Raw genomic sequence first — 14,459 nt, 5'->3', positions numbered from 1 at the left:
TATGTGATGCTAGATTTCCAGCTTTTTAATACTTCTGGACAGAGATCCAGACAATAATTTCCAAAGAAGGATCTTTCCTCGAAAGAGGTAAACTCGTCTCTGGCAGCTCCCAGTCTCCAGACTTTAGAGGCAGAAAAGAGAGGCAACACTTCTTCTCCCAAAAAAACAGAGCTTGAGTTCTCTGTGTGAGCCTAGCTGGACTCAGTCATATGACCATACCTGTGTAAAGTCCCACTCTACAAAATCCCAGGGGAACACTAAGAACAGCATTAGTTCAGATTAGAACCAACATTCTAGTATTAGAAGCAATTATGCTACTGCAGCAACAGTGCTGGTTGTAGACAGTGGCTCTGATAAAATGGAAGGGACTGCTAGAAACATCCTACACAGAAACATGACTAAAGTATATTTCTTAAAGGTGCGTATACCTATTTCTTATGTTCTTATTATGTTCTTATGTATTGTCTTAGTACACCATCAGCTTTTCTTCTGCATAATAACCTTTGAGGCCTCCTGGAAATCCAAATACAGTACATTCACCAATTCCCCTTTATCCACAGCAGCTTTTACTATTTTGGAACTTTAATAAATTAGTTAAACATGAATTCTCTCCCTAAAGCCATGTTGACGCTCCCTGATTACCTTGAATTACCCTGTTATAATATCTTTTAATAACTTCTAAAATTTTCATGATTAATGGTGTCCATCTTTTATTCCACATTGATGTTGTTCCAACAATCAGTTATTGAATGATATAGCTTAGAAAACCCAAGAGCATTTATTATTATGCTGGATCATCTAGATACTTGAACCTAATTTGTCTTTAAAGTAAATATATTGTGTGTAGTAGGAGCTATTTTTGGACCATTTCTAAGCCTGAACATCATGCTTAAAATGTAAATAAAACTTCCTATTTGCCCTTCCAACAAGTTATCTAATTTTATAATATCTATTAGTAATTAAATAGTTGAGTTTTCATCTTTGATCAGTGTATTGGAAATGCAGTGGGCGGGATCTTTCCACTGCGCAATGCAGGTTGATCGCAGTAAGCTGGGAAATAGCATGCGAAGCTTTTGCGCTGGGCATGAAGCAGTCTCAAGCGCAAAGCCATTTTCCCAGCTGTGTTTCTGATTTAAATATTAATAACATGGCATTAACACACCTGTCATGTCTGTTTCTGGCCTCCTGGATGCTCACCCTTGTCAGGAGCAATTGATGGGGGTGGGGACGGGTGTTGGCAGGAGACCTCCCACTGCACTGGGAGATTGGGGTACCTGTGCAATGGTGCCTCAAGTTTTCTGCAGCTGGCTTCACTGGCAAGCTTAGGCTCTGTCTACCTTCACTGGTGAGAATCGTATTCTGTCCAAAAAAGTGACTGTGTCATAAGATTGCATTTTCAAACTTACCCAAAAAGTGGGTCTGAAACTCTTCTGTTTACTTGCTTGTATGGCATTCAAAATTTTTTTGGCAACATCTTGCCTAGTATTTCCAGTTCATTATATTTGAAATGTTAAATGAATATTTTGTCAACTGTATCAGGATAGAGTTTCTGCTAGATTGCACTGTTTCCAGTGTTATTTTGTCCAAAATGGGTTGCACCAGTACAAATGAATGAAGAATTTCAAACTGATATTGCCCAAGGCAAATTAAGCTTTTGTGATCTTTTGCACTAGTTTAAAATATATCCCAGTGAAGTTGGAATTGTTGTAGGTAAAATAATACCTCTGAGACAGTGAGTCAAAAATACAGTGGTTTTTATTTTTATTGGGGAGAAACTGGCTCTGATTAAGGCTTACCAGAATTCTCATAGAACACAAACACAAGTGGACATTTATACATTATGAGCTCCAGCAGGAATCATGATCCAAAGTTCCAACAGCCCCAGAGTTAATCAGGAATTACAGTCCTGCAGGCAGGACATGGGAAACCCCTTCTGCAGAGTACCAGCATCCCTTCTTTGAAGTTACTTGTGTGATCGTGGCTGTCCCAGCAGGACTCTTCCTGTTAAAAGCCAGTATGATCTGCCATCAGCAGCTGTTAAAAGCCGGTATCGTAAACCACCATCTGTGTAACAGTGACTACTAATACAAACAGGTAAGATTTGCAAAGTCTACAAAATAACAGTCACATTTAACTATCAGCTGTTATAAAAGTTTCACATACTTTAACATGAACTTATATTACTGCCAGGAACAATATAAGCTAGAGAAGATCAGTCATGATGAAGGGTTATGTTTGTGACATATTCTAGGTACAAAATCCATTAACCCTTTCCCTTCAGGTACAAAATGCATTCAGCTTTTTCCCTACTTCAGAATCACCACAAAACTGGCTATACCCTAGATTGAATTAATCACCATGGCAAATGTTTGTTAATGTGCCATTGGGGGTTCAGGCAGTTAAAATTAAGCTATTTTAGACGCAGAGGCATTAATAGGCACTTAAAACTTTTTTAATGTCTATGAAACTAACTATTGTACACCGATGAAACTAAGGTCTGCCACCTAAGTGGTGGACTAAGAACTGATTAATGAAGACATTTTTTGTGATTTAAAAAGTATTTTCAGTTGCATTAATGCTGGAATTTGGAGTTGTAATGATGAAAAGCCTGTCAGCGTTTGTCGTCATTACGGGGTAAAACACAGAAATTCAGAAGTTAAGGTCACCAGTGCCCTGCTGTCTAATCTTCACAGCTACAATCTAATGCAGGAGTGTTACTGCTTTGATTTTTGAAATAAATATTTTAAAGTGTGATGTTTCTCTTATAACTTGATCCTATATGTACATTCTAATTTTTATTTTGCTCTCTAAAATGGTGTGTGTTGATCAATATTTCTTGCTTCTAATTTGCAGTTGGAGAATCTTTGTCAGATTAAATGTTCACTCTGTTAAGTTCAATCTTGTTTTGTGTCAAAAATTCCCAATAGATGGTGCCAGAATGATAGGGAAAATTGGCACCACAGTGTCCGCTAAACCTTTGTAGATAGCTTTTTTGAGGTTAATGGCGAATGCTGTCCATTCACTACTTACTGAAAAATGTGGTCCAATAAAGCTGTATCAATTTACCACTTAATTATATCGAAGAATATTTTAACTAAATTATTTTGCATTTATGGTCTAAAGCATTGCCTGATTGCACTGATTCATGAAAGAGTGTTTGATATGCAAATGAATTTGAACTGAAAATTCAATTTCAAAAACAATTGCAGATTTGAGCACGATTTAGGCTGGATTGCCAAATGTGACTCCCCAAAGCACAAACTCTACCTGAGATTTTGAAGTACCTTGGAATGCAAACAAGCTTCCTCGTTATGTGCAGTTATGATTTGCAGTTGCTTTTTGGAGGTTTCTGTTTATTAGCAAAATAAATTTGTTTTGTTTAGTCCCAAAATCTGAGTAATAGCTTTTGTCAGTCTGACAGTTCATTATGCACATAGAAAACACTTTGCAACCGAAGGTGACACTTCAGTAATTCAAGGTACCAATGATGAGCCTTAAGCAAATTTGCATGCATTTTTTTGCTTGCAGATAGCTGATAATTCTCTTTCCCTTAGCTCTGTGGTAGCACTCTTCTGACCAGAGAATCATGGCCTAAAGTTCTGCTCCAGACACAAGAGTACATTCTGTATTCTAAATTGACAGTGGGAGAATGTAGACCTTTCTGAGGACAGCACAGTGGTTTGCATTGCTGCGTCACAACTCCAGAGTCCTGTCTTCAACTCTGGCCTTGGGTGACTGCCTGTGTGGAGCTTGCACATTTTCCTTGTGTCTGCGTGGGTTTCTTCCAGATGCTCCGGTTTCCTCCCATCGTCCAAAAATATGAAGGTTAGGTAGACTGACCATGCTAAATTGCCCTTTAGTGTCCAAAGGTGTGTAGCTTAGATGGATTAGCCATGGTACATGTGTTGGGTTACAAGGATAGAGTGGGGGAGAAAGCCTGGGCAATGTACTCTAAGAAAACCAGTGGGCTGAATGGCGTGTTCTGCATTGTAGGGATTCTGTTATTCTATGTGGCATCTTTCTGATGAAATGGTAAACTGATGCCCTCAGTGTTCCCTTGGGTGGACACAATCAATATTGTGACAGTATTCAAAGAGGAGCTGGGGAGCTGTTCTGATATCCGGAATTTTGAGTTGTAATCTCAGCATTGCCCACCACTGTGAGTAAATAGTTTATTTTAGACACCCTAACAATCAGCCGGTGGTTCATTAAATGCACCCAAGCCAGAGGGCTTAACTAAATAAACTGGTGTCTTTCCAGCAAAACAACCTCGTCTCCCCACCCCCCCCTTAACCATCAAACCACTCAGGTTTTCTGTCAGCAGAATTCAGAATAGATCATGTGACCCACATACACTTCTCTATTTTATGCTAAATTAAAGATGCACTTCCAGAACAACAATCTTAAAAACATCATATCTGTAACGGTTTGCAGTTCTGTTCCATTCCATTAGTGTGCTTTCCAATCTGCCTTTCACAACTAAAGAAGACCACTGTGTTGACACGTATGTGATTACTTTGGTAGGAAGGATTATTACTTACGTGGAGAAAGACTGCAGTAGGTGACAGTGCAGAGGGACCTCGGGGTCCTTGTGCATGAGTCGCAAAAACCCAGCTTGCAGGTGCAGCAGGTGGTCAGGAAGGCGAATGGGATGCTGGCCTTCATAGCGAGGGGGATTGAATATAAAAGTAGGGAGGTCTTGCTGAGGCTATATAGGGCATTGGTGAGGCCGCAGCTGGAGTATTGTGTGCAGTTTTGGTCGCCGTACTTACGCAAGGATATTTTGGCCTTGGAGGGAGTGCAGAGGAGGTTTACCAGGCTGATGCCGGAGTTGAGGGGGTTGAGCTATGAGGAGAGGCTGAATAAACTAGGCTTGTACTCGTTAGAGTTTAGAAGAATGAGGGGAGATTTCATTGAGACGTATAAGCTGATGAATGGGATGGATAGGATAGAGGTGGAGAGACTCTTCCCGCTCAGAAAGGACAGTAGGACTAGGGGGCACAGCCTCAAAATAAAGGGGGGGCGGTTTAGAACGGAGTTGAGGAGGAACTTCTTCACTCAAAGGGTGGTGAATCTCTGGAATTCTCTGCCCGTTGAAGTGGTGGAGGTTACCTCGCTAAGTATTTTTAAGAAGCGGGTTGATGGGTTTTTGATAAGAGAGGGGATTAGGGATTATGGGGAGAGGGCGGGAATGTGGAACTGAGACACGACAGATCAGCCATGATCTTATTGAATGGCGGGGCAGGCTCGAAGGGCCAGATGGCCTTCTCTTGCTCCTATTTCTTATGTTCTTATGATTACAGTAGCTGGAATATGCAACAAGATTGCACTTTATATAGGTGCATTTTGGATTGTAAGGGATGTGAATTGCAGTTATGGGAGTGATTGCTGAACTGGCAGACTTTGGGTTTTGTTCTTAACAATCACATTTGAAATATTATACAGTTTGTTTTTGAAAAGGCCTGATGCTATCATGGGAAGATAGGAATTGGAGTGGACATTTGGACTCACAAGCTTGTTCTGCCATTCAATTAGATCATGGATGAACTGTAACGAACTCCACACACCTGCTTTAGCCAAATCCCTTTGCTTAGGTTAAGAAAAGTCCCAACGATTTCTGTTTTAAAATTAGCAGTTGATCTAGTATTAATTGTCGGTTGCAGATGAGTCCTGAATATATGATTAGGGATCAGGCTACTGAGTTGGGTGATCAGCCATGATCACAATGAATGGTGGAGCAGGCTCAAAGGGCCAAATGGCCTACTCTGCTCCTAATTTCTATGTTTCAGTGTCTCCCACCCCTTGTATGAAGTGTTTTTCTCTTAAAGTCTGTACTTGTTCATGATGTTTTAATGATTTAGGTACTTGCACCCGCAAGTGTCTTTGGGCCGCCACAGTTTCTAGTCTTCCCCCATTTAGAAAATACTATGTCCTTGCTGCCTTGGGTCTAAGGATGATCATGCATTTGCCTACATTGAAATTTATTTTCCACCTTTTTGCCCGTTTACTTAATTGATTAATATCTTTGTAATTTTATGCTTCCATTTACATTGCTTACTATTTTATGCTGGAGCCTTTGGACATTATAATCCTGGCCCCAGGTTCAGTCTGTCAACAAGCAGAGTGAGGAGACCTACTGGTGTAATCAAAGAGAAGCCATGCTCCGTTTGTTGTCGTGTACTGAAGACACGTCCCTTAAGATTTGTTTTCAGTTTGTTCACTTGACATTGATTTTTAAATGGATCAGTCAACCTCTGAAACTGCACAACCTCAACCCCCGACAATATTTTACTGCCTCCCTCACTCCCAGACATTGTCCACCCCCTGAACAGTGCTAACCCTTCTCTGCTCTCCCTGACAATGCTGACTCTTCCGACATCGGCCAGAATGTAGCCAGGGATTCCCGAGGTGAGATGGGAGTTTACAGATAGTCGAATATAGGAGTCACATCAACAGTGCATTAGAATAGTCATATCTAGAAATAACAAAAGTATAAATGAGGTTTCAGCAGCAAAGAGCTAAGGCAGGAATGGGGTCAGGTGATGTTTGATTTAGGAATAGATAGTCTTAGTGATGATGCAAACCTGCAGTTGAAACTTACCTTGCAGTTAAATATGATACTACAGTTGCAAATAGTCTGTTTCTGGTTCAGAAAGCTGCAGGGAAATGGATAGTTTTGGTATGTTGTAACTTGTAGGAGTTTGTAACTGTAATGTCTTAACTATGTTAGGGGTTGTGGGTCTTAACAGAAAGAAAGATGTGGTTTACACGCATTCAAACTAACATGCAATAGGTTTTATTGAAGACCTGTGCTCTGCACAGAGTACAAAACTGAAAATATAACAGCAGCCTCTGAAAACACCTTAATCACCAAATCATGTGATCAGCTCTTAAAGTAACCTGTAGTCCTTCATAAATATAAAACAATTCTTCCCCTTTACTTCTGTGGTCATGACAACAAATTACTACAAAGTCATTTTTGGGATCAATAAAATTTTAGACACTGCTATGCATCATTAACTATTATACTCAGTCAATAAAAAAGTCGATCAGGAGGTTGTCTATTCCTGTTTGGTTGTATATGATGTCCTGGAATTTGGCTGTCCTTGACCCCAGAAGTATGATTTGGAACGTCAATAGACACTCTCTCGTAAATAATTATGTATCATTTTCACTCAGTAAAGCTGCAGAGACACTTGGATTGAACTAATTCTTTTTGCTTTGGTATTCACAACATGAGGGACGAAAGAAGTCGGTACTTCTAGATCTGATTCTGAGAAATCATTTTGAGATAATAGTTGATCAGCATGGCATCGCCAAACTAGTTCATCAGTTTGAACTGTGTAAAAAATTGGACCTATTTTTGTTAAAACTATGGTTGGTAACCATTTTTCATTCATGGAATACTTATGCACTAACACTCAATCTCCTTGTTGAAATGAGCGTTGTTTTGCCCTCACGTCTCATCTAGCAACTTGAGATTGTTGTTGACACTTTGCTATTTGAAGGGAATAACAAATCAAACATAGTTCTCAACTTTCTCTTTAAGAGTAGTAATGCAGGTGAACTTTGGGTAGTTGCTTGAGTAGCGTTTCTGTAAGATGCCAAAAAGCTATTCACAACGTGATAATGAACCTTGCTCTTTTGAAGCTTTTAAAGAATGTTTCGAGAATTGTACAAACCTTTTAGATTGATTGAATGATAAAGTACAGCTTTTGTTTACAGAATACCATTTATTTTGAGATAATTCTGAAATTCTTGTGATGAAAACTGTGATGGTGTATTTCATATTTGAAATATGGTTGACACTGACCCAGTTTTTCTTCAACCTGAGTATCTACACCTGACTGCCAAAAATAACTACGTGCTAATTCCTTCATCTGGATTATAGTAGGATATCCTTCATGTAGTTGTTCAAGAACTCCTGCGTACAGACTAGGAGGAATGATGACTCAAATTCCCCACAATAGACATTCATGTTGGACAGTCAACTCCGCTTTCCTGACACATGGTTTTAAATCAGGATGTGGATGATGTGTTTCAGCTATCATTTCTTTCAATATCATATTCCCCACCTTCCCCATCATGGGATTACGTCTGGTACGTCTCTGATCTTGAGAAGTTGTCATAGGCAAATGATGTAAGATTGTTAGCAAAACTAGTTAGTAGTATCTGCTCAGTAGGTAAAGGTAAGCGTGATAATGCAACCATAGAGTTCTTGCAACAAGCAAGTGTAGTATAAATTTATTGTCTAGGCCAACATTGAGTTCAAGTTCTGAAATGGGAGTTCCATCTGCACCCTCCTGACTTGGGTGAGAATGGTAACTTGTAACAGAATAGAGAAGAAATGCCAGCTGAATCAAGTAAAAGTTAGAAGATAACTGCTAGACATTTGAAAATGCTGTCAAATACAACTATGTAGCTGACTTTATTTTTCACTTACAGCTTGTTGACTTCATAATTGTCCTTAATTTGAATTCTCTTGCAGAACTTGATTATGAATTTAGTGCAAAGTGGGGACACTCTTGTTTAACAAATGTCTAGTATGGGTTTAAGTTATAATACTCTTTAAATATGGCATGAAGTTAACAGCATCCTTATCTTTTATTTCAGTATTTGGCGTTTACCTGTGGACTAGTTAGAGGTGCCTTATCAAACTTGGGAATTAAAAGTATTGTGACAGTAGAAGTTACTGCAATGCCTGCATGTAAGTTGTATGATATCTTTGTGTTTCTGTGGAATTAATTGCTGGATTTAAGTCTTATTATGGTTTCTATGTTACAGGTTGCTTGGAACATACAAGCAAGAGTAGACCATTCAGATCTTTGCAACTGCTCTGCCATTCAATTAGATCATGGCTGATCATCTACCTCAATGGCACTTTCCTGCACTATCACCATATTCCTTGATATTGTAGTTTCCAGAAATCTATCCATTGCTGTCTTGAACTTAGTCAATGATAGAGCTTTCACAGCCCTCTGGGCTAGTGTGTTCCAAAGATTCAGCACCTCCCCTGAGTGAAGAAATTCCTTCTCATCTTGGTCTTAAATGGCCTGCCCCTTTCTTAAAGACCGTGTCCCCTGGTTCTAGACTCAGCAGCCAGGGGAACATTCTATCCACATCTATCCTATTTTGCTCTGTAAGAATTTTGTTAGTTTCAAAGGGATCATTGCTCATTCTTCAAAACTCTAAATATTAAGACAATCACAGGGATTAGCCTGGTGAACCTCCATTGTGCACCCTCTGTGGCAAATGTATCCTCCCTTAGATAAGAAGATCAAAGGTGTACACAATTGCAGTAAGACATCTTTACTCCTGTACTCAAATCCCTTTGTGATGAATGGAAACATACCATTTGCCTTTTTAATTGCTTGCTGCAGCTGCATGTTAGCTGTTAGTGATACCCAGGTCCCTTTCGATATGAACACTTTTCAACCTTTCACCATTTACGAAATACTCTGCCTTTCTGGTTTTTCAAAGTACATTATTTCATGCTTACTCTCATTCCATCTAGTATGTCCTTGTCCACTCAGCTGTTCAGGTCCCCTTGCATCCACCTCACAACTTACATTTCCACCTTGTTCCACGTCATCAGCAAGTTCAGAAATATTACATTTTGTCCCCACATCTAAATCATCTATAGATATTGTGACTAGCTGTGGTCCCAGCAGTGATTGTTATGGTATCCCACTAGTAACAGCCTGCACCCTGTTTATTCCCATTCTGTTTTGTATGTCAATCAATCTCAGTCCATACAAGTATATTATCCCTGGTCCCAGGTGTTCTAATTTTAGTCACTAACAATCAAAACCCTTCTGAACATCCAAGTACATCACATCCACTGATCCTGTTTAGCTACAGGTTACATCAGTTTGCCAAACATTTCTCCTTCTTAAGTCTGTGTTGACTGCTGAATCATATTAATTTCCAAATACTTAATTATCACATCCTATATAACAGATTTTAACATTTTCCCTACTACTGACGTCAAACTTACAGGTATTTAGTTCTCAGTTTTCTCTCTCCCATCTTAAAAATTGGGGTTACATCTGGTACTGTACAGTCTGCAGGAACTTTTGAAAGATCTGTAGAATTTTGAAACATAATCCATTACACCAATAACAACCACCTTCAATACTCTGAAGTATAGCTTATTAGGTACAGGGATTTATGAAGCTAAGGGGCTCCTTCACATCAATTGTCAATATTCTTTGATTAGCTGACCACCTTCTATGCAGTTATTGCTCATTATCGGAGTTTTTGTTCTTGGTGATCGAGCAGAATTCTGGTAAAATGGATATGAAGAGGGCTTGTTAGCTACTTACAGTGGTCAGGGCTGAAAGTTTGCAGTGACTAAGCTACCTTGTATTTATTTCCTTTTGAAAGTTGAAGAATGATCTGTTTAAGAAAACTGCAGTTTGACTCAAAATGTGTTCAAATTAACGCATCATTGCATGATTGTTAAAATACAGGGAAAAACATTTTTATTCAGATGAATAATTGGAGTTCTTTTATATCCCAAAATGAGTAGTTATCTTACTGTTTTTATTCTTTCTGCAGGTAAATTCCAAGTAATGATACAAAAGGTGTAGAAGATATCTTCAAGTATTATCTTTTGAAAATCTCATTATTTAAAATTATGGAAATGTTATTTCATATGTAAAATGGCATAATAATTTTGTTTACATAAATGTTTATTGCCTTTTTAGCTATGAGGTTAAATTTTGCTATTTTTAAAGGTGACTTTCATGATACACTTGCACCATTGTATTGATCATCATGCCATCAGGCAGAATAAAACTTCACTTTGCACTAGGTTAACCAATAGAATTTTGGATTTGTGTATTCTAAATGTTTTTATGGATGTAATTGAGCTGATCCCTTGTTCCAATTTATTTTACACCACTTTACCTATTTGAGGTTTAAAAAAAATCTACAAGTGTTGAAATTAAGAATTAGAATAAAATACTTGAAATATTCAACACATCTGGTAGCTTGCCAAAGGGCTGGAGATTGTTTCAGGTGAAGGTCTTCAGTTAGTTTACTGTGACTTTAGCTCGGTGGTGGTGTTGTCTTTTGAGTCAGGTTCTAGGTTCAAGTCACACTCCAGAGATTTGAGCACAAAAGTTGAAACTGGCATTCCAGTGCAACATGGATAAAATGCTGCACTGTCAGAGGTGCTGCCTTTTAAATATTAAGCCAGCTGCTGAATTGGATGTAAATGATTCCTTTTTTTGAAGAAGAGGAGGCGAGTCAATTTGGATCCTTTAATCAAAATTTCAAAAACAGATCCATATCACGTTGCAGCTTGTGGGAGTTTACCGTTTGCAAATTGGCTGCCACGCTTCCCACATTACTAGTAGGAAAAACTAGAACCAGAGGGCACAACCTCAGACTAAAGGAACGATCCTTTAAAACAGATGAGGAGGAATTTCTTCAGCCAGAGAGCGAAGCTGTGGAACTCTTTGCTGCAGAAGGTTGTAGAGGTCAGGTTATTGAGTGTTTTTAAGATGGAGATAGATAGGTTCTTGATTAATACGGGGTTATGGGAAAAAGGCAGGAGAATGGGGATGAGAAAAATATCAGCCATGATTGAATGGTAGAACAGACTTGATGGGCCGAGTGACCTAATTCTGCTCCTCTGTCTTACGGTCTTATTACAACAGTGACTGCACTTCAAAGGCATTCCATTGGCTTGTAAAGTGATTTTGGATGTCTGATAGTCAAGGATGGTGCTTAACAAATGGAAGCCTGTTTTTAATGTTGACAGTATTTTTAGTTTTGTGACAAGCTATGGATAGCATAGACTAACAGCAAAAACAGAAAATCCTGAAAAAACTCAGGTCTGGCAACATCTATAAAGAGAAAAAAATAGAGTTAATGTCTGTATGACTACTTCAGAGCTAAAGGGGAAGAAATGTTTTGGTTTGTATACTGTGCAACAGCGGGTGGAACAGAGTAGAAGGTCAATGATTGGTGGGAGTAGGAGAGATTGCACTAAAACGTGTAGTTCATGAGATAACAGGTGTTAATGGCAGGAGATGGTGCTAGTAAATGTATGATAGCAGAATGTGTGTACCTTCGTTTCATGACTTGCACATCTTTTCAGCTCCCACCTATCACTGACCTACTCTGTCCCCACTTATACAGTATATTATCCAACACATTTCTTCCCTTCTTTAGTTATGGATGTATTTTCTCTGCACAAATGCTGAGTTTTTACAGCATTTTCTGTTTTTCAGATTCCAGCATCTGCAGTATTTTGCTTTTATTGATCTAACTGCTCCCTTGTAACAGTGGAGATAAAATAAGAGAGCTGTGTACTTCAGGTGGAATATCAGCTTCTTTTATGTACACCCTTTAAGGGCTGTGTGTGGAAAGATGATGTAGGTGAGAGGAACAATTACCAGTATTATTTCTGATTATACACAAGTAAACAGTTTTGGGCTTGATTTGTTTCTATATACAGCTCTGCTGATTTAACCCACAGGTTTATCTCAATATAGAATTCTGCAAATATTTTTGCTAGAATGGAAAGATGAAATTGCATTTTCATACTAACAGGTTTAAATGTCAGCTGTGCACTCTGGTTGTGCTGGAAGATGTAAGAAAGCTTCACATGAGCCAAATCCAAGATGTAACCATTTGAAACGAGTTTTGGACTAATAATTTATCTAAAATTTGACCGTAGTCAACATGGATTCTATGACTTAAATCATGTTTGAAAACTAAATTAGATGGTAGCCTTCACTGCATGGCTGAGAATGCTAAGCATTGTTGTTCAGCCACACCAACCATTTGTATGAGCAAATTGATTTCATTTTGTGTCATATGTAGTGGGGTACAGTGAAAAGTACTGTCATGTGCTATATAGACAAGATGTGGGTATGCCGGCGTTGGACTGGCGTAAACACAGTAAAAAGTCTGACAACACCAGGTTTTAGTCCAACCTATTTATTTGATAATATACTCACAAGCTTTCGGGGTTAGCCCCTTCGTCAGGTGAATGGAGAGTTCTGGCCTCAGACAGAGCATATAAAGCACAGACAGTTTAGAGATTACTGATTAGAATGCGAATCCTTACACCTAACCTGCTGTTGAAGACCTGAAATGGCTGATAATGTGAGTGGAAGGAGCACTGATCACAGGTTAAAGAGATGTGTATTGTCTCCAGATAGTACAGTAAGTGAGGTTTTGCAAACCCAGGCAAGTCACGGGGGTTACAGATAGTGCGACATGAACCCAAGATCCCTGTTGAGACCGTCCTCATGTGTGCAGAACTTGGCTATCAGTCTCTGTTCAGCGACTCTGCGCTGTCGTGTGTCGTGAAGGCCGCCTTGGAGAATGCTTACCTGAAGGTCAGAGGCTGAATGCCCGTGACCACTGAAGTGTTCGCCAACAGGAAGGGAACAGTCTTGCCTGGTGACTGTCGAGCGATGTTCATTCATCCGTTGTCGTAGCGTCTGCATGGTCTCCCCAGTGTACCATGCTTCGGGCCATCCTTTCTTGCAACGTATCAGGTAGACAATGTTGGCCGAGTTGCAAGAGTATTTACCATGTACCTGGTGGATGGTATTCTCACGTGTGATGATGGTATCCATGTCGATGATCCGGCATGTCTTGCAGAGGTTGCTGTGGCAGGGTTGTGTGGTATTGTGGTCACTGTTCTCCTGAAGGCTGGGTAGTTTGCTGCGAACAATGGTCTGTTTGAGGTTGTGTGGTTGTCTGAAAGCAAGAAGTGGGGGTGTGGGGATAGCCCTGGCGAGATGTTCGTCTTCATCAATGATATGTTGAAGACTCCGGAGAAGATGTCGTAGCTTCTCCGCTCCGGGGAAGTACTGGACGACGAAGGGTACTCTGTCCACTGTGTCCCGTGTTTGCCTTCTGAGGAGATCGGTGCGGTTTTTCGCTGTGGCGCATCGGAACTGCCGATCTATGAGTCGAGCACCATATCCTGTTCTTATGAGGGCATCTTTCAGGGTCTGGAGGTGTCTGTCACGATCCTCCTCATCTGAGCAAATCCTGTGTATACGGAGGGCTTGTCCATAGGGAATGGCTTCTTTAACATGTTTAGGGTGGAAACTGGAGCATTGTGAGATTGTCTGTGGGCTTGCGGTACAGTGAGGTGCTGAGGTGACCGTCGTTAATGGAGATGCGTGTGTCCAAGAATGCAACTGATTTTGGGGAATAGTCCATGGTGAGTCTGATGGTGGGGTGGAATTTGTTGATATCATCATATAGTTGTTTCAGTGATTGTTCACCATGAGGCCAAAGGAAGAAAATGTCATCGATGTATCTAGTGTACAGCATCGGTTGAAGATTCTGTGCAGTGAAGAAGTCTTGTTCGAACCTGTGCATGAAGATGTTGGCATATTGAGGTGCAAATTTGGTCCCCATGGCTGTTCCATGTGTCTGGATGAAAAACTGGTTGTTGAAGGTGAAGACATTGTGGTCCAGGA

At 39.8% G+C, this 14,459-nt stretch overlaps 1 protein-coding gene across 1 annotated transcript in view; it reads left to right on the top strand.

Moving 5' to 3' along the window:
• The window catches only part of trappc6b (trafficking protein particle complex subunit 6B), a 31,505-nt gene extending 18,563 nt beyond the window's left edge, over positions 1 to 12,942 (top strand). Inside the window, exons 5-6 of the mRNA XM_080202803.1 lie at positions 8,614 to 8,707; positions 10,561 to 12,942. Coding sequence (XP_080058929.1) covers positions 8,614 to 8,707; positions 10,561 to 10,592 — 126 coding nt within the window. The 3' untranslated portion in view covers positions 10,593 to 12,942. The remainder of the gene's footprint in view (positions 1 to 8,613; positions 8,708 to 10,560) is intronic.
• The last annotated feature ends 1,517 nt before the right edge of the window (positions 12,943 to 14,459 follow it).

The sequence above is a fragment of the Carcharhinus amblyrhynchos genome, chromosome 14 (assembly GCF_965287045.1).
Source record: "Carcharhinus amblyrhynchos chromosome 14, sCarAmb.v2.hapA, whole genome shotgun sequence".
NCBI classification, from domain to species: Eukaryota; Metazoa; Chordata; class Chondrichthyes; order Carcharhiniformes; family Carcharhinidae; genus Carcharhinus; species Carcharhinus amblyrhynchos.
This window is presented reverse-complemented; position numbering and strand designations above follow the sequence as displayed.